Genomic DNA, 27,009 nt, shown 5'->3' on the forward strand with positions numbered 1-27,009 from the left:
TCACACTAGGTGTCGTCACACTGGGTGAAATGGGATGGGAACAAAGATTAGGTAAAGCTTAAAAAAACACTGCTCAATCACAGGCTTTCTCTATCTCTCACGCACACACACACATACACACACGCAAACACACACATGCAGGTGCGTATAAACAGTTTTTATCTTCTGAGACCAACCAGAACATCAAAATGGAGAACTTATTTTACCGGTGATGACCTCTCTTAAATTCCTCTCAGGACCTGAGACATCCCAAATAGCCCAGAGACAGACCGTCCTCGCCAGCCGTTCACCCTCTACCGTTCACCGTTTTCTCTGTACATCTTGTCAGAAAAGAAGGAAAAAATCAGTTTGACTTCATCTGTCTCTGCTTGTGGAATGCTTGGAATCAGCACCATGGCAACGCCGGGGCTGTGCTCGTGACGGGGTAAATATTGACTCCAGTACCTCCCGTCCCACTGTCTCCCCATGATTGGCCAGCAGGAGTTCAATCACACACACACACACACACACACACACACACACACAGGCAGGTTGTGGTGAGAGTGGGCGGTGTTGTCCTGGTGTCAGCAGCGGCCTCCTGTGTGGGGGGATGTTTACCTTCGGCCCTCTCAACTCGAGGAGGGCCGTCTGTCTGCGAGCGGCTCGGGGTTCGGCGCGGTCGGCGCTGTAGCCTGCCTACAATCATTCTGAACGCCATAAGTGTTTGTGAATGTGTTTTGACTTTGTACTTCTGAGTGTGTGCGTGTGTGTGTGTGTGTGTGTGTGTGTGTGTGTGTGTGTGTGTGCGCGCGTGTGCGCGTGTGTGTGCGTGTGTGTGCGTGTGTGTGCTCGTGCGTGTGCGTGCGTGTGTGTGTGTGCGTGCGTGCGTGTGTGCATGTGCCTTTGTGTTTGCATATTGGAGAGAAACACAATGTACTGACTTGATCCAACACACGCAGTAATGATTGACCTGAAGGGGAAGTGAATGGGAAGTATGTTTGATCGGTGTGTGTCATTACAGATGGATGCAGCCTGAAAGCTCTGGGGGGAACGGGTGTCTATGTACTGTAAACATATCCCATGAGCTCTGGGGGAACGGGCGCGTATGTAAACATATCTCATCAGTCATTTTATCCGCTCTTGTTCCTGGATGAAGAAGTGAAAAAAAACACGTAGAGCTACATCTATCTTTATATCTTGAATCTTGAACAGCACCGTTTTAATGATATCTTATACAGTAATAAGCGTGTCTTAGGGCGCTTTCACATTTATTTTTTATTGATTAGTTCCATAACTTTCGCTTTCACACCAGTGGACCAAAGGATTTTTGGTGGCAGACCTACATTATGATGTCATCGCTTGCATGGGGGTGCGTCTCCCTATACTTGACACTGATTGGTTTGTGGATGCACACGCGTCTGTTTGATCCGAAAGTGCGAACCTTTGATTTCACAGTAGGCAGCAGCAAACCTTGGTTCGAGCCGAGACCACACCTCTTGAGGTCGGACCAAAAGACCGAGCCTTTGATCCGCGCACCGCGGTCCAGGAGGTTTCACACCTGTCAATTTGGTTTGGATCAAACTGGAAAGTCTGAAAGTCTGGACTAAACAACATAGGTGTGAAAGGGTCCTTAAGGTACTTTATTTATTCTGTGGCTGTTGGTAGTTGTTTGCTAGCTCTGTGGTAGAGAGTCACTGGTCATCTGGATGGTGTCCAGTCCGCTGGACCAGGTGGATTTGTGGAGGATGAGCTGAGAGACGTGGCATGGTGGAGCTGTGGTCAGTCAGACCGTAATCTCTCTCTCTGTCCACTAGACATCTCGTTCACTGGCCCCCAGGTGGAACGTCATCTCTGGGTGGCCAAACACAATTACAGAATCACTGTTGATCACCTGGGCAGAAGAAGCGTCTGGATTAGGCTGGTAGACAGGCAGGGGCGGAGCCTCCTAGAGACAGGGGCGGAGCCTCCTGCTCTCCCCGGAGGAACGACGGAGAGGAGGAACTGGAGGAGCCCTGCAGGTCTGACACTTGGGACCACCGCTGCCTCCTCTGACACCACCTCCTCTTCCATACCGCTCCTCTGACCCAACCTCCTCCTCCTCTAACCCCACCTCCTCCCTCACTCTGCTCCTCCTCTAACCCCACCTCCTCCCTCAACCTCCTCCCTCACTCTGCTCCTCTAACCCAACCTCCTGCTCCTCTAACCCCACCTCCGCCCTCACTCTGCTCCTCCTTTAACCCCACCTCCTCCTTCACTCTGCTCCTCCTCTAACCCAACCACCTGCTCCTCTAACCCAACCACCTGCTCCTCTAACCCCACCTCTTCCCTCACTCCTCTCCTCTAACCCCAACCTCCTCCCTCACTCCGCTCCTCTAACCCCACCTCCTGCTCCTCTAACCCCAACCTCCTCCCTCACTCTGCTCTTCTAACCCAACCTCCTCCTCCTCTAACCCCACCTCCTGCTCCTCTAACCCCACCTCCTCCCTCACTCTGCTCCTCTAACCCCACCTCCTGCTCCTCTAACCCCACCTCCTCCCTCACACTGCTCAGTGACGCTCTAGAGGTTGTTACATTTTTCTAACAGGAAATCTCAGTCTAAGCTTTAAGCCTTTGTCCTAGCAAATTAGCAACAACAACAACAAAAAACTCAACGGGGTATAATTACATCTTCTTGTTGACGATGCTTCTTGGCATCGCGCAGATAATCCGCAGCTACAGCTGATTGATGTGGGGAGACAGCTGGGCAGGCCAGGCCATGGCCAGAAGCTTGTTTGACATAACAGCTCAGTCAAGATGGGACACTCTGTCCTAAAAGAGTTGTTCTGGTCCTTTTATTCACCATTGGAGGAGGAGGAGGAGGAGGAGGAAGAACTGGAAATGATCACCATCATCTGTGGGGTTTGTCTGCCCTGACCTGGGTCACGCAGAAGAACAGGCCGTCCCTCTGGCCTCACGGCATATCAAATGTTTGACGTCCACCATGCGCGAAACGCATTAAAAGCAGGCCTGTTATCTGCGAGCAGTCAGACGGGTTCTGTTATTGATATGAGGAGAGTGGAAGGAGCAGAACGCAGTCAATATGGGGCCTAAGATGGCCGACGGCTGCCAGACTTCAGTTTCAGCGTCTCTCACGATCATCTTGCTTGTGGTGTTTTGTCTCCCGTTTCCCAGAGAGGCATCTGTTTCCCGCCATGATGTCGCCGTAGCGTCACGTTGAGTTTTATCAGGATCTCTGCTCCACGTCGGGTCCTGCAGATCGAGGGGGCGGGGCTCAAAAGGCCGGGTTATCTAGTCAGCTAGCTAACTCGGAAAAACAAGGAGGAGCCGTCACTCTAGGCTCTCAGAGGAGGGTGTGTGTGTGTGTGTGTGGGGGGACCTAGTAGCTCGGTCTCGTTTCAACACACACTAGCCTACAAGACCTGACCTGCCTTTCTCAGGCATTGCTTAGTATTTCCCCTGTCTGCCTTGATTCATGTCTGGAAAAGGCGTAGGTTGTGTGCTCGCTGCTGGGTTGGTTTTTCCCTCAGATATGACGGTGAGAAAATGAGTGCTGCTTTGTCGCCACTGTAAGAAAAGATTATCCCAAATGTCTCTTCGTGTGGGTTTAATAAAGGCAGGCGGACAACCGGACTTGAATGCAGTTATGTTTCTTTATATCACCAAGAAACCGGGCACTCGTATCCACATGTCCATCTCACATTTTCTTTCCTCTTTCCCCGCACATGCGCACAAGTCATCCCCCCAAATTACCATTCAATACTAACAGGAATTGTCATCCAATATAACAACAAAACTCAGTCCCACACTTCTCCCTCTCTTCAAAGGAAATGTCCCCGTTTCCTAAATCATCCTAAAACTCAGTCCCACACCACCAACAGAGACAGAAACACTTTAGTGAATTTGTCAGGGAATGTGTTATTGAATTAATAAGAAATGTTCAAACAAAGACCTGAGCGCCCTCTCAGTAGATGAATGGCATCATAGCTTTGAGGACGCTGTCCACCCATTATCCACGTTATCTCAATCAGGATACATGAAAAAGGAGAAGAATTAGAATAGGGAGTGGAAAACCAAACCCAACCCAGCCCGCATTACTACAACCCGATGATCCCCATTCAGACAAAGCCCATGAGACCTGGAGGATTTGGAAACCGTTGCCGGATCTTGTGCATAATTAAGCGGATCCCTGCCCCGCCCGAGGGGTCGTTATGGCGTTTGTGCCTGGCAGAGAGCAGGTTCCACCTCAGGCCTGTTACCAGGCGCAACGTCAGCGGATGGTCGCACACATGGCATGGCAACAGTCACAAACCGCCTCCCGCAAAATAGGCTCGCTCCATGATGACTCCATTCATTTCCTGTTTGCCTGTCCAGTAGAGGACCGTGTACACACGCGAGGTCCATGACCCGGCACTGCCCACAGGCCACAGCGCAGTGTCCAGTTCACATCCGCTGCTTGACAGCAGGGCATGCTGGGAGCTGACAGTAGAGGCCGTTGTTGTGAGGGGAGTTTGAGTGTAAGGCCCCAGGCTCTCCTCCTTGAGCTCCATTTGCCGTTTACATTTGCATTTAGTTCAGGAGATGTTTTGCTAGTCTAGTAAATACTCACACAGCGCTCACACACACTACTGTCAAGTATACTTGGTTTTGCTGGAAGGGAATTCTCTATGTATTCAGTGATCTTGCAGTGTATACTGAATGCTAGACACTGTGTAGATGCTTTCCATATTGTGTTCACTTTGAGAGATTCGGCATAGACAGGGCTCCAGACCGCCACTAATTTGGCGGTATTTGCCATCGTAAATCTGTCCAGTAATACTCAAAATAATTGGCGCCAATGCTGCCACTTGACTTTCATTGGTGTTTTGGTTGGTTGGTTGGTTCGTTCGTCAGCAGGATTACATAGAAACTACCAGATGGATTTCCATGAAACTCGGTGGAGGGGTGTAGCATGGGCACGCCTAGAACCCATGAAAGTTTGGAGCGGATCCGAATTAAGAATTCGGAGGATGCACGAACGAAAGTATCCACAAATTTGGAGCATCCACAAATTAAAGCAAAGCTTTGAGTGAAGCCATCTCAAAATTTTGAGTGAACCGTTTGTTAGTCTGTTAGCAGGATTATGCAAAAACCGCTCGACCGATTTTCATGAAAAGTTAAGTTTTGGATCACAGAGCGGGTCCATGTGCCGTGTCTGTCTGTGTGTCTTTGTGTGTGTGTGTATGTGTTTGTCTGTCTGTCTGCGTGTGTGTATAACCTGGCCAGACTGTTAATCTACTACGTGACCCTGTTGTTCAGACTGGGGGAGATATCGACCGTCCGTCCGCATTGACCCCTCTCACCCCCCCCTCAGCCCCCCTCCACACACACACACACACACACACACACACACACCCCCCCCCCACCCTCCCCAGGCCTGATGCCAGGAGAGACACAAACCCCTGTGGTTCTGTTATTCTCTCCCTCTTACTCAAACACCCCGTACTGCTGTGAGTCTGAAAGGAGCTGAACGACTGATGTATACATCTGATCCATAGGAATCTCATCAGCTGTCCGATACGCACCCCCCCCCCTCTCTCTCTCCCTCTCCAATCTCCTGGCTGGCTGCCAGGTCGGGGGAGGAGAGGCCCCGGGGGAGGGCGGGGCCTCAGGTCCGACGGGCGCTGCTGCTGGCTCGGTTCTCACGGCTCCTCCTCGGGGGGGGGGGGGTCTGCGTCTTTCTTTGTGACATTCCTCCCCGCCGCGTGTCATCGCCGTCCCTCAGAGCAGCAGCTGTCGGCCCCAGAGAGACGCATGGCTTCTGGGTGACACAACCCACCCCGCCCGGCTCCAGACTCAGAGATCCACTGGACTCAGCGTGGCGGCGCGGGACTGGAAAGAGGGAAGCCTGTTGTCATCTTAACCTCCGTTGGTGACCTGACCCCTGGTAAACGAAACCCAGTGCTCATCCATCATAGCAGATGGGATGAGTCCCTGAATTATCCAGGGCTTAGGCAGGTACTGTAGGTATTTTATTAATCCCCAGGGAGAAATTGCGCCATCGTTAGCGTAATGATTTTCCTCCTCTGAGCTGTGATTACAGGGACCCGAGACGCCTGGCGTGATTAACCGGAGCGTTCGAGAAAACAGGCAGACCGTGAGAGAGAGAGAGAGAGGAGGAGAGGGGTAGAGAGAGAGAGAGAGGAGGAGAGGGAGAGAGAGAGAGAGAGAGGAGGAGAGGGAGAGAGAGAGAAAGAGGAGGAGAGAGGGAGAGAGGAGGGAGAGGGAGAGAGAGAGAGGAGGAGGAGAGGGAGAGAGAGTGAGAGAGAGGAGGCCAGGAGAGACGGGGGGGGAGAGAGAGAGAGAGAAGAGGGGAAAGGGAGAGAGAGAGAGAGACACCCACTCCACTCATAGCTCTCCAGGCCTTAACAGTTCTCTTAATTGTATAAACCCTTTTCATGGTTCAGCTCTTGATCATCTCCCGTCTGGTGGAAGTACCCGCCCGTCTGTTGAACCACTGCCACAGTCCTCTGCTCCTGTCCTGTGATTATCTACCGCACACCTACACGTGTGTAAATATTTTTCACTACGCGTAAATATTTGTGCTCTGTTGAGTTGTAGTTTATGATGTGTCAGGGGGGCCTGTGTGCAGCATGGTTGGATGGAGCTACCGGGGGTCACGTGATCACACAGCAGTCACTCGGAGCTCTGCTCTGACGCTGGCGCCGCCCTGAGCCTGTTCACGCTTCCTGTCTGACCGACCGTAGGGTGAGTGAGGAACCAGCTCTTTAATCTGGACGCATGGCTCCTATTGATCCCGGCTCGTTGAAATCAGCGGGAGTAGTCGAAGGTGGATGTGGTTGTGGATGGAAGGCATGTCTCTGTGTGTGTGTGTGGACTGTATGTGTGTTTGTGTGTGTGTGTGTGTGTGTGTGTGTGTGTGTGTGTGCGTGCGTGTGTGCGTGCGTGCGTGCGTGCGTGCGTGTGTGCGTGTGTGCGTGTGTGTGTGTGTGTGTGTGTGTGTGGACTGTATGTGTGTGTGTGTGTGGACTGTATGTGTGTGTGTGTGTGTGGACTGTATGTGTGTGTGTGTGTGTGTGTGTATGCATGTGTGGTGTGTGAGGGCGACAGACGGTATCTCATTGCGCTGGTAGCTGAGGCAGCAGCTGCAGGCCCATCCTTAGGGAAGCGTTAGCAAGTATCGAACATGAAACCGTATCTCCGTGTCTCAGAGCTCTCGGTCTCCGAGGTCTCTCCGAGGTCTCTCCGGGGTCTCTCCGGGGCGACTCTCTCTACAGCCTCTGTGGAGCTGTCCTTTACTATCCTAAGCTCGATTGATTTACGGACCCAAGGCAGAGACTATAGCTGTGTTGGGAATCGCTCCCTCGTTCCCTCACTCCCTATTCCCTATATAGGGTTCACCATGTAGTCAACTACCTAGGGAATGGAGAAAATGTAGGGTACATGCACTGTTCCCTGCAAATCAAGGTGAATTGTGGGTAATAAATATAGTGAACGAAAATTCCGTGGAGAATTCGGACACTACAAACAAAATGGCTGACGCCCTATATAGTGCACTATATAGTGAATAGGGAGCGATTCCGTAACACAGCTTTTGTTTCTGAATGTCGGTGTGTGTGTGTGTGTGTGTGTGTGTGTGTGTGGTTGTTTTGCAGGCCCAGGCCATGGGGGGAACCAAGAGCAAGCCCAAGGATGCTGGCCATTCCACCCGTAACCTCGACGGCCACCTCAGCGGAGGAGGGGTCGGCGGACACCATCTCGGCCCCGCCCAGCAGTCCCTGTCGCCCAATCGCAGCCCCCAGGCGGACGGGAGTCCCCACCCTCCCCAGGGTGTGACCAACACGCCAGAGCTGGCCCTGTTCGGGGGCGTGGACTCCACCAACAGCGTCACATCTCCCAATAGAAGCGCGCTGTCGGGTACGAGGACGCGCGGCGGGATGCGATTGTAGCTACGGGGGTGGGGGGGGGGGGGGGGGGGTTGAGTTTAACGGCGGCCGGCGTTTGACGATCCTCTCCTCTCCCCGCGCAGGAGGCGTGACGACGTTCGTGGCGCTGTACGACTACGAGTCGCGCACGGCCACCGATCTGTCTTTCAGGAAGGGCGAGCGTCTCCAGATTGTCAACAACACGTAAGGGCCAACGCTGCGCGGTCACACACACACACACACACACACACACACACACACACACACACACACACACACACAGACAGTGGGATTAGGATGAGGTATACAACCATAGGGATAGACCTAGCCCCCCTCCACACACACACACACACACACACACACACACACACACACAGTGTACTCCGCATGTCTCTGTAGTGACTGTGCTGCACGGTCTGGCCGTGACTCCCCCCAAATAGGCTCGTCACTTCCTCTGAAAGCCCTGTAACCATAGGAACAGGCTTTGCGTTTGTTTTTTTTGTCTCTGTTTCAGGCTGACATGTTTCTGTTGCAGACCTCCCTTTTTCTGCTGGCCATTCACAAAAGCCCAACTTCTGTATAGTCTACCTAAGTCTATCTCACAGCTCCTGTATAGTCTAGCTAAGTCTCTCACAGCTTCTGTATAGTCTATCTAAGTCTATCTCACAGCTCCTGTATAGTCTACCTAAGTCTCTCACAGCTCCTGTATAGTCTACCTAAATCTATCTCACAGCTCCTGTATAGTCTACCTAAGTCTCTCACAGCTTCTGTATAGTCTAGCTAAGTCTCTCACAGCTTCTGTATAGTCTACCTACAGTAAGTCTATCTCACAGCTCCTGTATAGTCTACCTAAATCTATCTCACAGCTCCTGTATAGTCTACCTAAGTCTCTCACAGCTTCTGTATAGTCTACCTAAGTCTCTCACAGCTCCTGTATAGTCTACCTAAGTCTATCTCACAGCTCCTGTATAGTCTACCTAAGTCTATCTCACAGCTCCTGTATAGTCTACCTAAGTCTATCTCACAGCTCCTGTATAGTCTACCTAAGTCTATCTCACAGCTCCTGTATAGTCTACCTAAGTCTCTCACAGCTTCTGTATAGTCTATCTAAGTCTATCTCACAGCTCCTGTATAGTCTACCTACAGTAAGTCTATCTCACAGCTCCTGTATAGTCTACCTAAGTCTCTCACAGCTACTTCCAGAGGGAAGGCTGAGGCACTTCTTTCGCTGTCACTAACCCATTCCTGGAGGGTAGCAGTGCCGGAGAATCCTCTCAAGTTAATCTGAGAATGCGGGGAGGGGGAAGGGGGGGTGCAGGGTTGGTTTTAACGTTGGTCTTGCTTTAATCAACAGCAGTGAAGTGAAGCATTTCTTCTGAGCCCCCCCCCCCCCCCCCCCCCACGCTGCTGCTAACTAGCGCTGACCCAGAAGGGCCCGGCCCAGGACAATAGTGCATCTGCCCCCTCAAGCTGTAGAATCACAGTGTTATTAGGTCACACACACACATACACACACACACACACACACACACACGTTATGTGAATTCATAAACCAGACTTACACGACTCAAGCATTATCTTTGCTTTTGATTAACTCCGCAAACTGTGGACTTTTGTCCTGTGGACTTTAATCTGGGATATAATCCGCCCTTTTTGTAAAATGGCTCTGACACCCGCAGAGTCGTTGTGCGCACGCTTCTTCCAGATGTCGGTCTGCTTTGCGTCTGAAAGAGGGCCGTTGCTTGCGCCGGTGTTGGGTAGAGGGTGACGGGGGTCGATAGCTCTTTTCCGGAGACCGTTGTGCTCTGTGTATCTCTTCCGGTCTGCTTGGCTCTAACACGTGCTCTTCTGTCTGTGTGTATGTCTAACCCTACCCTTCACCTTTCTACCTCTCCTCCTCCCCATCACACACCCCCATAATGTTATTTAGGAGAAAGGTCAACTGCAGGTCAGTAAAGCTTCGATGTGTATTTCATCATGGCAATGTAGCTTGGGTGTTCATATGTGTGTGTGCATGTCACTGAAGCACTAAAGTAGCCATGCTCACCTCATAACTTCAGCAGATTATTGCATTTGTAAACAGTTTTTAAGGGCTCAGTCCATTAGAAACCAGGTCCAGATACTGTATGGCGTCCATGGATTGATAAAGTACAGTATGTACGCACTGCGGTCTGTTGCAGCTGTCTCTCAAATATCATATCATAACTGAATCAAAATGATTGACTGTGTAAATAAAGGACTGGGCTTTTTAAGACTTTGTTGTTGTGAATACTTGTTATCGTTAACTTGGTAACTCTAGAGTCATCTTGAGTCCATTGTATGTACTGTATGTGTGTATAAGTACCATCTCATCGAGTCAGTCTACCCACCATTAGTGCATGTTTGTGACCTCGTTGAACACTGGGCCTCTCAACTCCAGTTCTGGGGGATGCACTAGAGACTGTAGGATGTTAGTTCATAATTAGGGATGAGACGGTATACCGTAAAACCGTGAAGCGCGGTATAAAACGTCCACGGTATTAGAACCGTGACATTCCCTGTGTTTACGGTATTACGTTAACGGTATTACACAATAATGCGCTGCTGAAACTTCACATTTCAAGTTGCTTGCAACAGTTAATTTTGTAATTTAATATAAGCTTGCTATTAATAAACTGAGCTTAATTACAATAGTGTGTATTTTCCATCATGTGTTGCACTGTGGTTCCTTCAAAGTAAAATACTTGTTTTTTTATGTGTGTTGGGGAGGTGAAACGCCGTATACCGTGAAATACCGTAAACCGTACCGTACTGCAAAAATCCATACCGTCTCATCCCTATTCATAATAAACAGGCTATTTAGTGCTTGACCACCCGAGGGGCTGGTCCTTGTGAGGTCCGTCAGCGCTGGAGTTGAGAGGGCCGTGTCAGCAGAGTCTGGTCAGGGCGGATGTGAGACCGTGTCCCTCTTCCTGGTTGTGTCTGTGCAGGGAAGGTGACTGGTGGCTGGCGCGCTCCCTGACCACCGGAGAGAGCGGCTACATCCCCAGCAACTACGTGGCTCCGTCCGACTCCATCCAGGCAGAAGAGTAAAGCTCTCTCTCTCTCTCTCACGCTCTTTAAGCTCTTTCTCTCCTATCTCATTTGCAACTACGAATGATGCTCCGAGAGCTTTTGAGGTTCTGTGTGGTTATGTTAGGTATCGCTGCGTCCGTTAGGTCAAGAGCTTTCTGCCAGTCCAAACCCTGTGTCTCTGTGACCTTCCCATGTCCATGTATTGTCGTTTCAATTCCCCCCATTGACAATGAATGGGAATTTTTCGCTCCCCAAGTCCAAAGAAATGAATGGAGGTGAATGGCTGGCCTTGTTTGGGCGGCTCCTGGACCCACCCCGTGATTCGGATCCACTCAACCCCAATTGAATGGGTTCTAAATTGGCCCATGCTACACCCCTCCACCGAGTTTCATGAAGCAGTCTGGTAGTTATTGCGTAATCCTAGTCCTAAAAATGAATGGCCTGCTGTAATTGGCTGGCTCGTGGACCCGCTGTGCTACACCCTTCCATTGAGTTTTGTTAAAATCGGTCTAGTGGTTTATTTTTTGCGTAATCCTGCTAACCGACGAACAAACAAAAACAAACAAACAAACAAACACACCACCGAAGACATTACCTCTCGCCCTGCGCTGTCACTGGGGTGGAGGTAATGAGATGAATACGTCTTTGAGCAAATCTTTCTAATCAAACCGACTTACAGTGAAGAGCATACAGTACACAACATGATATTAGAAGAATTCAACAACATTCTTACTGTATCTCTGTACACCTTGGAGGCATACACATGAATACTGTACAGGCTGGCACACGCTCTGAGTCATGCTATCTGACAGATTGACAGACTAACCTTTGTAACAACATCATTTCTCACCCTTGTTTTACCAGTCATCTCAGATTGACTATGGAGTCCAGGTAAGGGACTGTGACTGGAATGCTACAGTATGCATTTGGAATGCAGCATGAACAGAAAGAAGATTTATATCAAGTCACTCAATTTTCAGATTCCGGCGTGGGTAGCTCTCTCACTCTCTGTCCCTCCCTCTGTCACAAACCCGCGCCTCCCCCTTGTCAAACTGCTCCCTGTGTGCCGCGCTGTGTCCCGTTCTCCAGGTGGTACTTTGGGAAGATCACCCGCCGGGACTCTGAGAGGCTGCTGCTCAGCCTGGAGAACCGGAGAGGAACGTTCCTGGTCAGAGAGAGCGAGACCACCAAAGGTGGGTGCAGCCTTTCCATTCACAGTCATTCACTGGCACGTTGTTACGTTAACGTGACAGAAATCAACACGTTAACGTGACAAAAAAATAACGTGTTAACGTGACCAAATTTTACGTGTTAACACAACATTCTAAGAGACGTTATTTGCACATATTAGCTGAATCCCAAATCGCGCACTTAGGCGAAAGTGCAGAGCACTCGCGGCCTTGTGGCCTTACATGCGCGTTCCCGCTAAGTCCACAAGGGCTCAGGGTAGTTCCAAAACGGAGTTACTAGGTCCACAAGTGCGCCACGCCGCCATTTTGCGCACTGTAACCGCACTTACCGAAAGTCCGCAATTTCACGGACTTAGGAGCAGAAAATACCCACAGCCCACCGCGTCTCATGTGACACAGTGCTTGAGTGCATCCGAGTCATGATCTGAGTGCATCACACATAAATGATGACATTTGCAGATAACACAACATTTTTCTTGAAATCCACATGCTGCAAACATATCCCACCCAACCTAATTTTTTAATTATTATTAAATTAAAACAGACGTCAATCGGTCAATTTGCAGAGCTGAAGGGAGCGTCAGAGCAGCCTCTGCGTCGGAGGAACGCGGCAGCCAATGAAAACGAAGTGGGAGGGGCATTGAGCGAAACTGGGAGTGCTGTCCCATTTAATTCACGGCCCTGCACCCTCTGGCCCTTCCAGCTGACGTAAATTAAGTGCTTAGGCCTCAGGCCACAAGTGCGAGGGGCCGCAAGTGCGGTTTGCGCACTCAGATTGGGATTCAGCTTTAGACAAGAATTGAACAGCCCGTTGGCTATGACGTAGGTATTGTCGCATTAACATGACAAAAACTGACACGTTAACACATCCTGACGTGTTAGTTAACATGTCAAAAATTGTTACGTTAACATGACAGAAATCAACGCATTAACGGGACAAAAAAGAAAATGTTAATGCAACCAAATTCGACATGACAAAAACTGACAACATGACAAAAAAATAACATGTTAACGCGACAAAATTCGACGTGCGTGTCAAAAATTGTTACGTTAACGTGACAGAAATCAACGCATTAACGTGACAAAAAATAACATATTAACGCGACCAAATTCGACGTGTTAACACAACATTCTAAGACGTTATTTGCACATTTGGCCTTCCATACATTTTACTCAGGATAAAAAATCTACCCCAACTTCATCAGTGTCAGCTGCTGACGTCAATCAAGATGGCTGCTCCGTGAATCAACAATAAGTGAAAGCTGTATTAAGACCGTTTATTAGCGCTTCTGTATTATTTGTGTCTCATAAAATAAGTCATAGACACAGTACTGTCCAACGTGTATCAGTGAACAATGTTGCTACGAAGTTCTTATGCGCAAAACAGCATAGTTTGTTATCATCCGGTATTAATAACAATGGCTAACAATGGTTAACTTGCTTAGAACTGCAAGGTGGGGTGAAAGTGGGTTTTCTTGTTTTGTTTCTGGAACGTTTTCAACTGGGATGTGATGTCATCCCGGGTGCCAAATCTAGAGCTCCGATACAAAAGGAACGCAGCAGGAGTGTGGAGACGGCTTTGACATGCAGCTGCAGTTGCTGCCGTGCTGACGCCGCTAACGTCATGCTCATCTCCACAGGCTCTCTGTTGTGTGTGTGTGTGTGTGTGTGTGTGTGTGTGTGTGTGTGTGTGTGTGTGTGTGTGTGTGTGTGTGTGTGTGTGTGTGTGTGTGTGTGTGAATGCGCACGTGTGCTAGGCAGAGCTCAGCGAGAGTGTGTGTATGTGTGGGCGGGGGGGTGGGGGGTGCTCGGGTGACAGAAGTAGGTCAGTGACTGTCCAACCACGGGCATATAGCCCAGTTCAAACACCTAAGGAAGGAGGGGCATCGCCCAGGGGGGCTCCAGAGTGTGTGTCCAGTCACTCTGCTGCCCTCTGGTGGTTGAAGGAATGAGTTGTTTGTTTTGTCAGGTGCCTACTGTCTGTCAGTGTTGGACTACGACAACACTAAAGGGCTGAACGTCAAACACTACAAGATCAGGAAGCTGGACAGCGGAGGATTCTACATCACTTCCCGCACACAGTTCAGCAACCTACAGCAGCTGGTCACCCACTACCGGAGTGAGACCCCACACTCACACACACACTCACACACACACACACTCACACGCACACAATTGGATCTTTTTTTTCTTCTTTTTTTGGGGGGGGGACGAAGCACAAAGTGCGAGGCACCCTTGTTATTGGTGGTTTTATTATTATTTTTCTGCAATGGAAGTCTATGGCAGCACCTATAACCAACTGGTCGCTTTTTACGAAACTTTGCATTAGAGGATCATGACAAGATACCATCAAAATAAATTTATATCGATTGACCAATGGGGGGGCGCTATAGCAACCGATTTAAATTGCAAACTTTGAACAGGCACACAGTATCTCATGCCCCGTTTGACGTTGAGGCATGAAACTTTGCACCCATATGCACTATTGGCCTATATATATAGTTTACAAATGGCAAATGTGTAACTTAATGTTGTTGTGACTGTGATGCCAACCAGAGCTGGATTGTTCCTCTACTGAATACTGCACTCTTTTGTAGGCCAAATGCACTGCTAGTTTTGCACTATGTATTTTGCACTGTCCTGTCCTGTTTTTGCACTGGTCTATTGTTGTGTTGTTGTTGTGGCAATAAAAGGAGTGATGGTGATTGTGACCCCCCTCTCTCAGAGCACGCTGATGGGCTGTGCCACTGTCTGACGGAGGTGTGTCCTGTCCTGAAGCCCCAGACCCAGGGCCTGGCCCGGGACGCCTGGGAGATCCCCCGAGACTCCCTCCGCCAAGACCTCAAACTGGGCCAGGGTTGCTTCGGAGAGGTCTGGATGGGTACGGCTCTCCAACACGCACGCGCACACATGCACACACACACACACACACACACTGGAATTCAGATAAATCTCTCAAACTGCGAAAGCAGGAAACGTTGTAGTTAATCAAAGGAAAAGAATGTAGTGACACCTGTATGTTCCACGCGCGTCTAGGAACATGGAACGGAACGACGCGGGTGGCGATCAAAACTCTGAAGCCGGGGACCATGTCTCCAGAGGCCTTCCTCCAGGAGGCCCAGGTCATGAAGAAGCTGAGACACGAGAAGCTGGTGCAGCTCTACGCCGTGGTGTCCGAGGAACCCATCTACATCGTCACGGAGTACATGGGACAAGGTGCGCAGAAACACGCCCGCTCGCACTCACACGCACTCAGCAGGTCATCGCCGTGCCTCTCCAGAAACACGGCCCCTCTCACACAGGCAGCAGGTCATCGCCGTGCCTCTCCAGAAACACGGCCCCTCTCACACAGGCAGCAGGTCATCGCCGTGCCTCTCCAGAAACACGCGGCGGTCCCACAGTTAGTTCAAAATGCTGAGGCTCGTTTGTTAACTGGAACCCGCGAGCGTAAACACATCACATCCAGTCTGACTGCCGCTTCCCTTCATTGGCTCCCAGTTCATTTCAGAGTTCATTTTAAGATTTTATTGTTTGTTTTCAAATCATTAAAGGGGTTGGCACCACAGTATATATCTGACCTCTTACACATCCACACTCCTTCGAGATCTCTGAGGTCCGTGAATCAGCTGCGTCTTGTCGTCCCAAAAACTCGACTAAAGACCAGAGGCGACCGCGCCTTTTCAGCACTAGCCCCTAAACTGTGGAATGAGCTACCCCTCAAAATGGCCCCCATCCTTGAAACGTTTAAATCTTGCCTGAAGTCCTATTTCTTTTCCTTGGCTTTTAATTCAGTGTAAGTGCTTGTAGTCTTCTGTATTTGTGTCTTGTATTGTTGGAAATCACTAACTGTGTTCTGTGTTTTAGTGAGTTGTGTTATTCCTTGTATTTTACTATGTTTTTTGTTCAGCACTTTGGTTACCTTGCATTTCTAAAATGTGCTACCTGGATGGGATTGGTCTGGGATTGGTCTGGGATTGGTCTGGGATTGGTCTGGGATTGGTCTGGGATTGGTCTGGGATTGGTCTGGGTATTGATTGATGTTGACTCCTCCCTCTCTGCGTGGTTTCCTGTCCACAGGCAGCCTGCTGGACTTCCTGAAGGGAGACATGGGCAAGATGCTCCGCCTCCCTCAGCTGGTGGACATGGCCTCACAGGTTGACACACACACACACTCACACGCGCGCACACACACACACATACAAAAACACACACTCACACACGCGCACCCACACACACACACACACACACACACACACACAACACACATACACTCACATATGCATGCGCACGCACACACACACTCACACACACTCACTCACTCACTCACACACACACACACACACACACACACACACACACACACACACTCATATGCAAAATCTCTATGGTCCCATTTGGCGTGAAATCAAAAGTCACATATGACTTCCACACAACTCAGGCTCAAACATATGCGCATCACATCAGACATCTAATACAAGGAATGTTTCCGCTGTAATGAATCCTCACGGCCTGCTTCTATCTCCGTCCGCCGGCTCTCAGATCGCCTCAGGGATGGCCTACGTCGAACGGATGAACTACGTCCACAGAGACCTGCGTGCCGCCAACATCCTGGTGGGGGACAACCTGGTGTGCAAGGTGGCCGACTTCGGTCTGGCCCGCCTCATAGAGGACAACGAGTATACAGCCAGGCAGGGTACGTAACTCCACCACAGGAGGGCGCTATTACTCCTTTCCGACTCCACAAAGCTAGGAGATTTCTGTCGGAATGATCTTAATGTGGTTTGTTTGAACACCGCTTGACATTTCAAAATGTGTTCCTCTAGCTTGACTGCTAGTCCATTAGTCAGACCACCTACGGGTGTCGTCTGGGTGGGAAAATTCCTGTTGCCGTTTTGTTCTTCCTATATACGTCTGCATTATTTATTTGCAGAGGAGCAGCTTAATAACAGTTATCATGCATTCACTATTCCGACCATATGTGAATAGTGGGCATCCTCCGATGTTGCACATTTTATCATTTGTCAAGTCAAGTCTCACTCACACAAACAGTACAATGAGATATATATATATATATATATATATATATATATATATATATATATATATATATATATATATACACACACACACACACACACACACACACAACGGGTAGTTCCGAGCTCGCAATCTGATTGGTTAAGTTTGGTTATATATGTGACATCTGTCGCTTGTCACTTAACATTGGCTAGATTTTAATTCACATGTCATTAAAAAATTTCAAAATCTTTTTTAATTTTTTTATTATTAATCAAGTTACCAATTACTTCACACTGGAAGTGGAACTTTGTTGTATATTTGCCTTGCACAATCTTAACAGGTCACAGTCAGCTTAGTGGTCAGAACAGAGTTTCTTTAGCCTGCTTAAATGACTCAATCACACAGCACAATACACTCTGATGACTTGCACTGAATGGATGAGCCAGGGTTGCATAATCCTGACTTTTTTTTGAGTTTCTGATTGATTTTTCTAGGCTACTATCAGCTACACATACAGTATAAGCGTAATAATGAAATCAGCCCACACATGATTAAATCATTAAAACGCTCAGCTAAACCGCAAGTCACAATTGTAATCTACAAAGTAATAGGAGGAAAAAGTTAACTTCAACGCGCGTCATCGTCGCCTTTTTTATGGCTTTTCTTTTGAATGGCTCGAGATCTACCAGCATAGCTTCTGCGACCTACTGGTCGATTGCGATGGACGTTTTGGGCACCCCTGCTGTAGGGAGATGACCACAGTTATTAACTTTAGGAAATACATTTCATTTGATTTGAAGATGCCGGACATTCTGATAATTCTCTTTTTTTCTCTCAAGCGCTCATCTTACTTTTCTACATGTCTGTATCTTTACATATATGACGTATGTTTCTTTCTACATGTCTGTATCTTTACATATATGACGTATGTTTCTTTCCTACATGTCTGTATCTCTACATATATGACGTATGTTTCTTTCCTACATGTCTGTATCTTTACATATATGACGTATGTTTCTTTTCTACATGTCTGTATCTTTACATATATGATGTATGTTTCTTTTCTATATGTCTCTATCTTTACATATATGACGTATGTTTCTTTATACATGTCTGTATCTTTACATATATGACGTATGTTTCTTTTCTACATGTCTGTATCTTTACATATATGACATATGTTTCTTTCTACATGTCTGTATCTTTACATATATGACGTATGTTTCTTTCCTACATGTCTGTATCTTTACATATATGACGTATGTTTCTTTTCTGATTTAGGAGCCAAGTTCCCCATCAAGTGGACGGCCCCTGAAGCGGCTCTGTATGGACGTTTCACCATCAAGTCTGACGTCTGGTCCTTTGGGGTCCTGCTGACTGAACTGGCCACCAAAGGCAGGGTGCCCTACCCAGGTAACAGGAGTCAACTAAACCACACCAGTATCTTAATAACTGTAGCTCAGTTGGTAGAGCGGGTCGTTCAGTGATCGAAGGGTCAGTGGTTCGAATCCCAGCTCTTGACTGTCCACATGTCGAAGTGTCCTTGAGCAAGACGCCTAACCCCAAAATTGCTCCCAATGAGCAGGTTAGCACCTTGCATGGCAGCTGCCGCCATTGGTGTGTGTGTGAATGTGTGTGTGAATGGGTGAATGAGAGGCCATTGTAAAGCGCTTTGAGTGCCGCTAAGGTGGAAAAGCGCTATATAAGTCATTTTACCGTCCATTTACCATTTACCATTTGTATAGTTACCGAATAATCATGCATAGTATAAGTAAAGCAGCTATGTAACCCTCATCCTCCCACCTGGGGTACTTGCAGACCCCAGAGGTACTTTTTGTCATATCTCACTGGTGCTTTATTCCATCACTCAAAATTGTCATGATTTTGTCAATAAATGTGTTCCTAATGACTTCATATCATTGTTTTCTATTCCTGTTTCAATTAGTGGTTTTTAAAAATACCAATGTATTGGGATACTTGGGGATCCCAGTCAAAGCACCGTACAGTTTTAATAGATGAGATATTTATCTCTCACACCATCGGGAGGGGAGGGGCACAGACATTTGTGTGGAATGAGCAGTTTGTTGATTTCAGAGGCCAGTGCAGTTTCTATCGATTTAAAAAGAATTTGATATTTTTGTTTCACTGTAGATACTATTTGATTTGATTTGATTCACTTTATTTATCCCGAAGGAAATATGCAAATCAACAGTAACTTTGCTAAAATAACAATGTTTTTTTTTCTCTGAAATGACATGTATTACATAAGTTTTTAAGTTTGGAGAAGAAATAAGTTCAAATTGTTCTATGATGATTGTTTCTTTCTGTAGTGTATTCTCAGCGTACCCAGGGACCCCAGTCGGTAGTCCATCCATGTTGAGCCTGTGTTCCCTGTGTGCTGTTGCCCCTCTCCAGGCATGGTGAACCGGGAGGTGCTGGACCAGGTGGAGCGAGGCTACAGGATGCCCATCCCGGCAGAGTGTCCCGAGTCCCTACACGACCTGATGCTCACCTGCTGGAGGAAGGACGCAGAGGAGAGACCCACCTTCGAGTACCTCCAGGGCTTCCTGGAAGACTACTTCACCTCTACGGAGCCCCAGTACCAGCCAGGGGAGAACCTGTAGGCCTGGGCCTGGCGCTGGGGGGGGGCGGTGGCCACTCTGGGTACAACCAACCTCACTGACCTCTCTGACACTGGGACCTACCAACGGGACATCCATCCAACAGGCCAACCAACTAATCAACCAACCATATACCCGTTCCAGATTAGAGTTCTTGGTGTTATTTCAACTTATGTCATGTTGATTTGATATTGTTATTTTTGTGTGCTTCTGATCTGAAAGGACATCCTTAATTCACTGGCTTATATCTGGTTCATATACAGTATGTTATGTTTCTGACACGTCCGAGAAGGTCCCTGTGGCCGCGTTATAGAGCTGTTAAAACCCCAGGCCTCTTTCCCCTGAGAGGACCGAAGCTTTCCTGTTGCAGGACATTGCAGAAGGACAGCACTTTGATAAGAATAACATTCTACTGTGCATCACTTCAGGAGTGGTTCCTACAGGACACATCTTCTGTGTCTAGGCCAGAAGAACCAACAGATGCTTCATATCTCCCTTCCAACCTTCCCTAGAGTGACGCGTGAAGGGGAGGTGTTGTTGTGGTGGACAGACATCATCAATCGATCGGTAACCGCTCGTTGCATGCGTGAGGGACCTGATGCCATCAATGATTTGTTTTAAGATGAATCGGTGTTACGGAACCTGGATTAACTGGAATATGAATGGCATTATTATTACAAGGCCACGGGCATTCAGGTGAACACGTCTCGGCTTTTCTACTGCTTTGTGGCCATCCTTTACTTTGCATGTTATGGTTCTGAGTGCTGGGAGAGGTTGAATGGAGCATGAGGCCATTTGGACTGGGTATTACTGGGAGAACTCCAAGTGGACTGGGTATTACTGAGAGAACTCAATGAGACGTTCTTCTTGGGCTTCCCTGTGTGCAGATGGAAGACGAGGAGTGGTATATCAGTTTATTCACTTTGTATTATTAACCTTTCTAGGAAAATGGCTACTGATGATGACACAGTTTCCTCTGGAATCCTGCTGCAATGTTTTGTGCCAATGACAAATCTTTTTGTACTCTAGGCCTACTTCTATCATGTTAAAGTGTATTTTTGTTACTCTGAACTTTTCTTACAATGAAGTTCTAGGAGAAAGCCGTATTATTCTTCCCGCAGTATAATCCACTGTTGTGAACCATGCACCTACATGTATGACTGCATACATCTACTTTGGCTTACAAGCAAGGCCAAGAACATGTTTGTTTGTTTTTTTCAAGCATTGAGGTTGAAATCCAGCAAATGTTCAGCCACAGTGTCTCAATTCTGACCCTCAGTTACAGAAGACTGACCTCAGACCTGTCACAGAATATCCATGAACACTGGCTGTCAGTGAATCTGAGGGTTAGAGATCGCTTCAGACTAGAGATCGCTTCAGACTAGAAATCGCTTCAGACTAGAGATTGCTTCAGACTAGAGATTGCTTCAGTCTAGAGATCGCTTCAGACTAGAGATCGCTTCAGACTAGAGATCGCTTCAGACTAGAGATTGCCTCTGTCTAGAGATTGCTTCAGACTAGAGATCGTCTCAGACTAGAGATTGCTTCAGTCTAGAGATCGTCTCTGTCTAGAGATATTCTCTGCACTTTGATTGTCACTGATGATTCATGCATGGAGATGGATGATACTTAAGATGAAAGTGCTTCCTGATAGATGGCCAGCTCTTGGAAATGAATTTAGCATTTTGAATATTGGACAAATAAGTGTAAATACCCTCAATGCTTATATTTGTGTATAGTATCATGTTTGTAATTTATTCATTCATAAACATCCTGCTGTTTGACCAGTTTTCAGCATCTCTCCACAATGTCGCCCCCTAGTGGCGGAACGGTACGTCTCATTGTCTTGGTGGGTAGGACCCATGACAACAAAATACTGTATCGGTTATCTATAAACACATCCTTGTTTTAGCCGTTTTTATTTAGTAACTATCCTGTGAAAGCAAGATCAGTTGTACTAAATAATCACTGTTGAATAACTGGTGATATAAACCGAGTTCCAACTTTACTGTTATTATACCTCTTATCTGCAATCTGTGTTTTCTGTCTGATAACCACAACTGTCAGTCTCACATGTTTACATGAGATTTACTTTGACCATTGCTGTGGTACATGAATCTCATCAAGTCAAGTTAACATTATCCAAACTTTTGTTCTTCTGTACAGCTGAAACCTTATGGTACATAATACTGTGGACATTACATTTGTATCATGAATCTGAACTGTGTATTACGGTACAATCAATTTCCTGAGAGCGCCTCGATAGCGTGATCCACTGGGTAGTCATACTGTAGCCTACTGTACGTCCTATCACCTCAAGAGTGGAGGAGGCGGTCTTGTGTGGCCTGCCTGTCCTGTGGTCATAGGTAACTAACTTAGTCCAGGAATAGCAGAGTGACTGTCTTTTGCTCTTATCTGTCATTACTTTGATCAGCCAAGGACGTGTCTCCATCTGGGTTCTTTTGGGTCTTTTTCCTCAACCTATGCAGTTTTTTGATTGGTGATATGCCTATGTAATCTTTTCTACTGCATTCAATGTTCAGAAATTAAAGAATTTCAGACAATGTTTTGCTGTCGTCTACATCCTACTGTATATTACATTTCATATGAACATGATATAAAATGTGTAGGCCTACATTGTCAACTGTAATGATTTTTCTTTGGGGTCACCCCAGAAGACACAGGCTATATATAGATACACAAATACTGTAATATAGGCTACTTTATTAAACTAAAATGTATTTGATACATACATTTATTTGCATGGAATATGTATGAACAGTTCACGTCCCATAATGCTTCCTAAACGAGACTTTATGGTTTGACCACAATGCATACATCATCACGTGGGAGTCTAGCGCATTGGTTTACCATAATCCCGGAAGAGACACTCATACAGTAGGTGCTGGACGCAGGTGAGCAGACGAGTAACGGGGATTCCCAAAGACATACAGTAAATAAACCAGGGAGGCATACATAAACCAGCAATTCTCCTTCTAGTTCATCGCCACAGGCCCTCATTACAGTGCAGGTATGACGTTACTGAAATGTATAGTAGCCATATATTGGATTTTAGCCGAAAACCTGTCAATTAAATGCCAGACAACGTCATCAGATAGGCTACCTGTTCAAATCACGTCTACGCATTTGTTTCGGTCTAAATTAAGAGCGATGAAAAATACTGTGAGTGTACAGTAGTATACATACTGAGAGTGTACAGTAGTAGACAGACACTTGTGACGCGATTGGCTGTTGCGAATAAAACTTACAGCAGGCTAGTTTTAACTTGCAACCACTCGTTAGGCTACAGGTTAGATGTTTAGACAAATGTTGTGTTTGGCAATGTAGAGAGCACAATAGAACAGTCATGAAATAACATATAGGACATAACTAATTGCAAATTTTGAATGTTCAGTTCAAGGCTGGTGTGGCACAGTAGCCTACATCATTTTTCCAAAATGTTTTTCCACCACCATTGTTTTGCCTCAAATCTTTTGTCCCTTCTCTCTCTCTCTCTCTCTCTCTCTCTCTCTCTCTCTCTCTCTCTCTCTCTCTTGACTTTTCTGCCCCACCCCTTTCTTGGTGCTAATATCAGGCTGCGATGTGTGTTGTCACAGAGATGCATGCGTTGTCACAGAGAGATCCAGCAGGCTGACACACACAGCTTTGGCAGACCCTTTGTCCTGGGCCAGGGCATGTGACAGGGTGACGGGGTAAGTCGAATCATTTTACTCTACCCATACACTCCCCACTCTGCTTTCACATGTGTTTTGTTCCACCTGCCTGGGGCTAGAAAGAAACACTGCCTGACTGTGTATAGAGAGAGACTCTGCTCTAGTCTTCCTGACTGGGTGTAGAGAGAGACTCTGCTCTACTCTTCCTGACTGGGTGTAGAGAGAGACTCTGCTCTAGTCTTCCTGACTGGGTGTAGAGAGAGACTCTGCTCTAGTCTGCCTGACTGGGTGTAGAGAGAGACCCTGCTCTAGTCTGCCTGTCTGGGTGTAGAGAGAGACTCTGCTCTAGTCTTCCTGACTGGGTGTAGAGAGAGACTCTGCTCTACTCTGCCTGACTGGGTGTAGAGAGAGACCCTGCTCTACTCTTCCTGAATGGGTGTAGAGAGAGACTCTGCTCTAGTCTTCCTGACTGGGTGTAGAGAGAGACCCTGCTCTAGTCTGCCTGTCTGGGTGTAGAGAGAGATTCTAGAGGAATGTTTCTCCCCCTACATCACTGCTCCGCCTAATTAACTTATTGGTTTCATGCTGGGACTTGAGTCATTCCTACTGTAGTAGGGGGTTTGTACAGGCCTGTCAAAAGAGCATCCGTCTATATCATTAAGGGCAACAGTGTTACTCTGTTAACAACATACTGTATGCTGTAAGATACCTCAAGAAATGTGTGTGTGTGTGTGTGTGTTTGAGAGAGAGAGAGAGAGAGAGAGAGAGAGAGTGAGACAGTGTGTTTTTAACTGTGTGTGTGTGTGTGTGTGTGTGTGTGTGTGTGTGTGTGTGTGTGTGTGTGTGAGAGAGAGAGAGAGAGAGAGTGAGACCGTGAGACCGTGTGTTTTTAACTGTGTGACTCTCAGGATGTTGATATTAGCAAAAGTGTAACCTGTTGCAATAACCACAACCATAATGAACCACAACCTGAGGATCTGATATACAGAAGTTGCTCGCAAGTTAAGAAATACTACGTAGGCCAAAGTAGCAGAGCATTTTGAGGAATTGGAGACCGAGATGTTGATGGCCTACAGCTGTGTTTTACCTTCATATTTTAATTTGATTGGATGTTTATTGGTTTCCCCAATAAATCCATAAACTCCATTGCCAGCTGTTTTCCTGGGAAAGGACTTTCACCTTCTCTCTTAGCCCACATGAAAGCTGCCATTAGACAGAACGTGGATAGACTGTTACAGAAAGCCTTAGGAGACTAGAATGTTGGACCTGAACAAACTCCTGTCTGTACTGCTGGACTATCGCTCTATTCTGGCAATAGAGAAGTGTTGCAATTATAATTTTTTTATCACTGACTGTATTTCTGAGCCACTAAGTGAGTCGAGTCGTCACCCTGCCCCCTGGGTTTCAAACACAAAGTGCCAAAGTCACACAGACGAGATAGTGTAGAGTGATAGTGTGAATGTGTAGAGTGATAGTGTGAATGTGTAGGGTCATAGTGTGAATGCTGGGGGTCGTAGTGTTCAGTCAGTCGGCTGGCGGAGGAACTGAACAAGCCAGTCAGCAGATGTTTAGACATAATGTGAACACATCTGTGTTCGGCAATGCAGAGAGCACAGCAGAACAGTCATGAAATAACATACTGTACATACATGACATAACTAATTACAAATTCCGAATGTTGGGTGAGGCAGGGAGGTTTGGAGGAGCCAGAGGAAGAGAGAACATGGATGGCTCCAGGGCCTGTTCTACTGAATTCCATTAAGTCCATTGCAGCAGTTGTAATCTCACAGCTCCTTGTGTTTGTTCTCTAATGACTGGGTGTGTGTGTGTGTGTGCCTCCTCAGCAGAGCGCCATGCTTGGCAACCAGCCCACAGGGTGGTACTTTACATTGCAGAAGCACTGGCCCCAGGAAATGACTCGCCAAACCACAGGAAACTGTGTTTTACACGTTATAGTATTGTACAGTTAAAAATACTCCTAGTTGATTCTGCAGGGCAGAAAGACGTATAAAGCATAAAGTGAACACGTTCACTTTTTAGTTTGGAGACCGCCCCTTCCACTCCAGCTGCGACCCAGCGCGTTCAAACAACTGACACGTTTTTTCTGAAATTAGGTCATGACAATAAATGTTATCTGCTTCAACGTAATGCACAACTGCTATGCAGTCTTTGTTTTTGAATAAACTGTAACTGTCGTCTGACATGTGCCTACAGTATGTCACTTCAGGTGCTACACAGCAAGAGGTTCGAGCGTTCTGTATATCATTCCACCCAGAAGGAATGTTGACTGCATGCATGTCAACTGACTGGTGTGGCTACGTTTGTCACACCGCTTATCAGTGTGATGTAGTTAGCACTTCTCTTTTTTTCCTCTGGGGTGGAACACAGAAATTAAGAATAGAATAGCGAATACTAGTCTAAATTTTCATGCAAAACACGCACAGTTTCATCTTGCAGCGCTTTGAGCTGGTTGTGACTTGTTTCAACGTGTATTTTGGCTTGGACATTTCCATGATGTCACAACCAGTAAACACCTACAGAGACACAACACCCAAGGCCCTGGATGACGCTCACCACCCATGGGAGGAGCTATTTAGAAAGATCAAGACTAGATTTCTTTATCTGGCGTATGTAACATACGTGTACAGTCACAGTGAAATGTTGCTGCTCAATTTACAAGTTAATGTACAAGTTACAAATTTACAAATGACACAATAAGTACCCTTTCTATACAGTATAAAATCAGACATGCAGTCTACGGGAGTCACATTGAGAGCGACTCAGACATGACTCAGATTCAGGTGACCAGGAAGTCCTGCACTTCTAGACTGATGTGGGGATTTTTATTTTTTTTATTTTTTTAAGACCGCTTCCTTCTGAACTCTCATTGGATGTCTTTGTCCACTAGGTGTCAGTAGCGGGTTAATGGGTCAAGATATAAGGATGTGGAGGAAGAAATGCATCACTTAATCATTTACCTCCTGAACCAGCTGTAAGTTTATTCATTCCACCTCTTTCACAGGGAACCCCAGAGGCAACAACACGAGAGGTGAGCCACACTCCGCCATGGCCGACCAGGACCCCAGCAATCCTTCCCACGCTGCCTTTGACAGCTTCGTCCAAGCCCAGAGCTGCAAGGACACGCAGCGCTACTTCTCCGAGCTCTGTCGCCACCTAGAGGTGGACCCCAGGGACTACCGGGGCTTCTCTGCCAAGCTGAAGGAACGGCTCAACTACTGGAAGGCCAAAGACCTGTGGGTGAAGCTGGACAAGAGGGCAGCTCACCCAGACTACCAGCAGGGAAAAGTCTGTGCCAAAACCAAGGTGTGTTTCTGTTTATTACCGGGTCACAACAGATGAGGATAAAAGTATTCTGCTGATCTGTTGAGCTTAATCTCTTTCTCATTCCTCCCTCCACTTGTCTTCTCTCTCTCTCTCTCTTTCTATCTCTCTCTCCCTCCATATCTCTCTCTCTCTCTCTCTTTCTCTCTCCCTCTCTCTCCTCTCTCTTTCTCTCCCTCTCCCTCCCCTCCCTCTCTCTCGCGCTCTC

General features: G+C 47.3%; 2 protein-coding genes across 2 annotated transcripts in view; both read left to right on the forward strand.

Annotated features, from left to right (window-relative positions):
• The window catches only part of src (v-src avian sarcoma (Schmidt-Ruppin A-2) viral oncogene homolog), a 34,989-nt gene extending 12,636 nt beyond the window's left edge, over positions 1 to 22,353 (forward strand). The window contains exons 2-12 of the mRNA XM_084445818.1: positions 7,632 to 7,893; positions 8,006 to 8,105; positions 10,871 to 10,969; positions 12,045 to 12,148; positions 14,115 to 14,264; positions 14,871 to 15,026; positions 15,182 to 15,361; positions 16,223 to 16,299; positions 16,685 to 16,838; positions 18,446 to 18,577; positions 19,580 to 22,353. Coding sequence (XP_084301944.1) covers positions 7,641 to 7,893; positions 8,006 to 8,105; positions 10,871 to 10,969; positions 12,045 to 12,148; positions 14,115 to 14,264; positions 14,871 to 15,026; positions 15,182 to 15,361; positions 16,223 to 16,299; positions 16,685 to 16,838; positions 18,446 to 18,577; positions 19,580 to 19,788 — 1,614 coding nt within the window. The 5' untranslated portion in view covers positions 7,632 to 7,640 and the 3' untranslated portion in view covers positions 19,789 to 22,353. The remainder of the gene's footprint in view (positions 1 to 7,631; positions 7,894 to 8,005; positions 8,106 to 10,870; positions 10,970 to 12,044; positions 12,149 to 14,114; positions 14,265 to 14,870; positions 15,027 to 15,181; positions 15,362 to 16,222; positions 16,300 to 16,684; positions 16,839 to 18,445; positions 18,578 to 19,579) is intronic.
• Positions 22,354 to 26,525: 4,172 nt separating this feature from the next.
• The window catches only part of mical1 (microtubule associated monooxygenase, calponin and LIM domain containing 1), a gene marked incomplete at both ends in the record, with an annotated part of 17,006 nt that continues 16,522 nt past the window's right edge, over positions 26,526 to 27,009 (forward strand). Inside the window, one exon of the mRNA XM_084446186.1 lies at positions 26,526 to 26,783. Within this exon, the coding sequence (XP_084302312.1) occupies positions 26,526 to 26,783 (258 nt within the window). The remainder of the gene's footprint in view (positions 26,784 to 27,009) is intronic.

The sequence above is a fragment of the Borostomias antarcticus genome (assembly GCF_949987555.1).
Source record: "Borostomias antarcticus genome assembly, chromosome: 11".
Lineage (NCBI taxonomy): Eukaryota > Metazoa > Chordata > Actinopteri > Stomiiformes > Stomiidae > Borostomias > Borostomias antarcticus.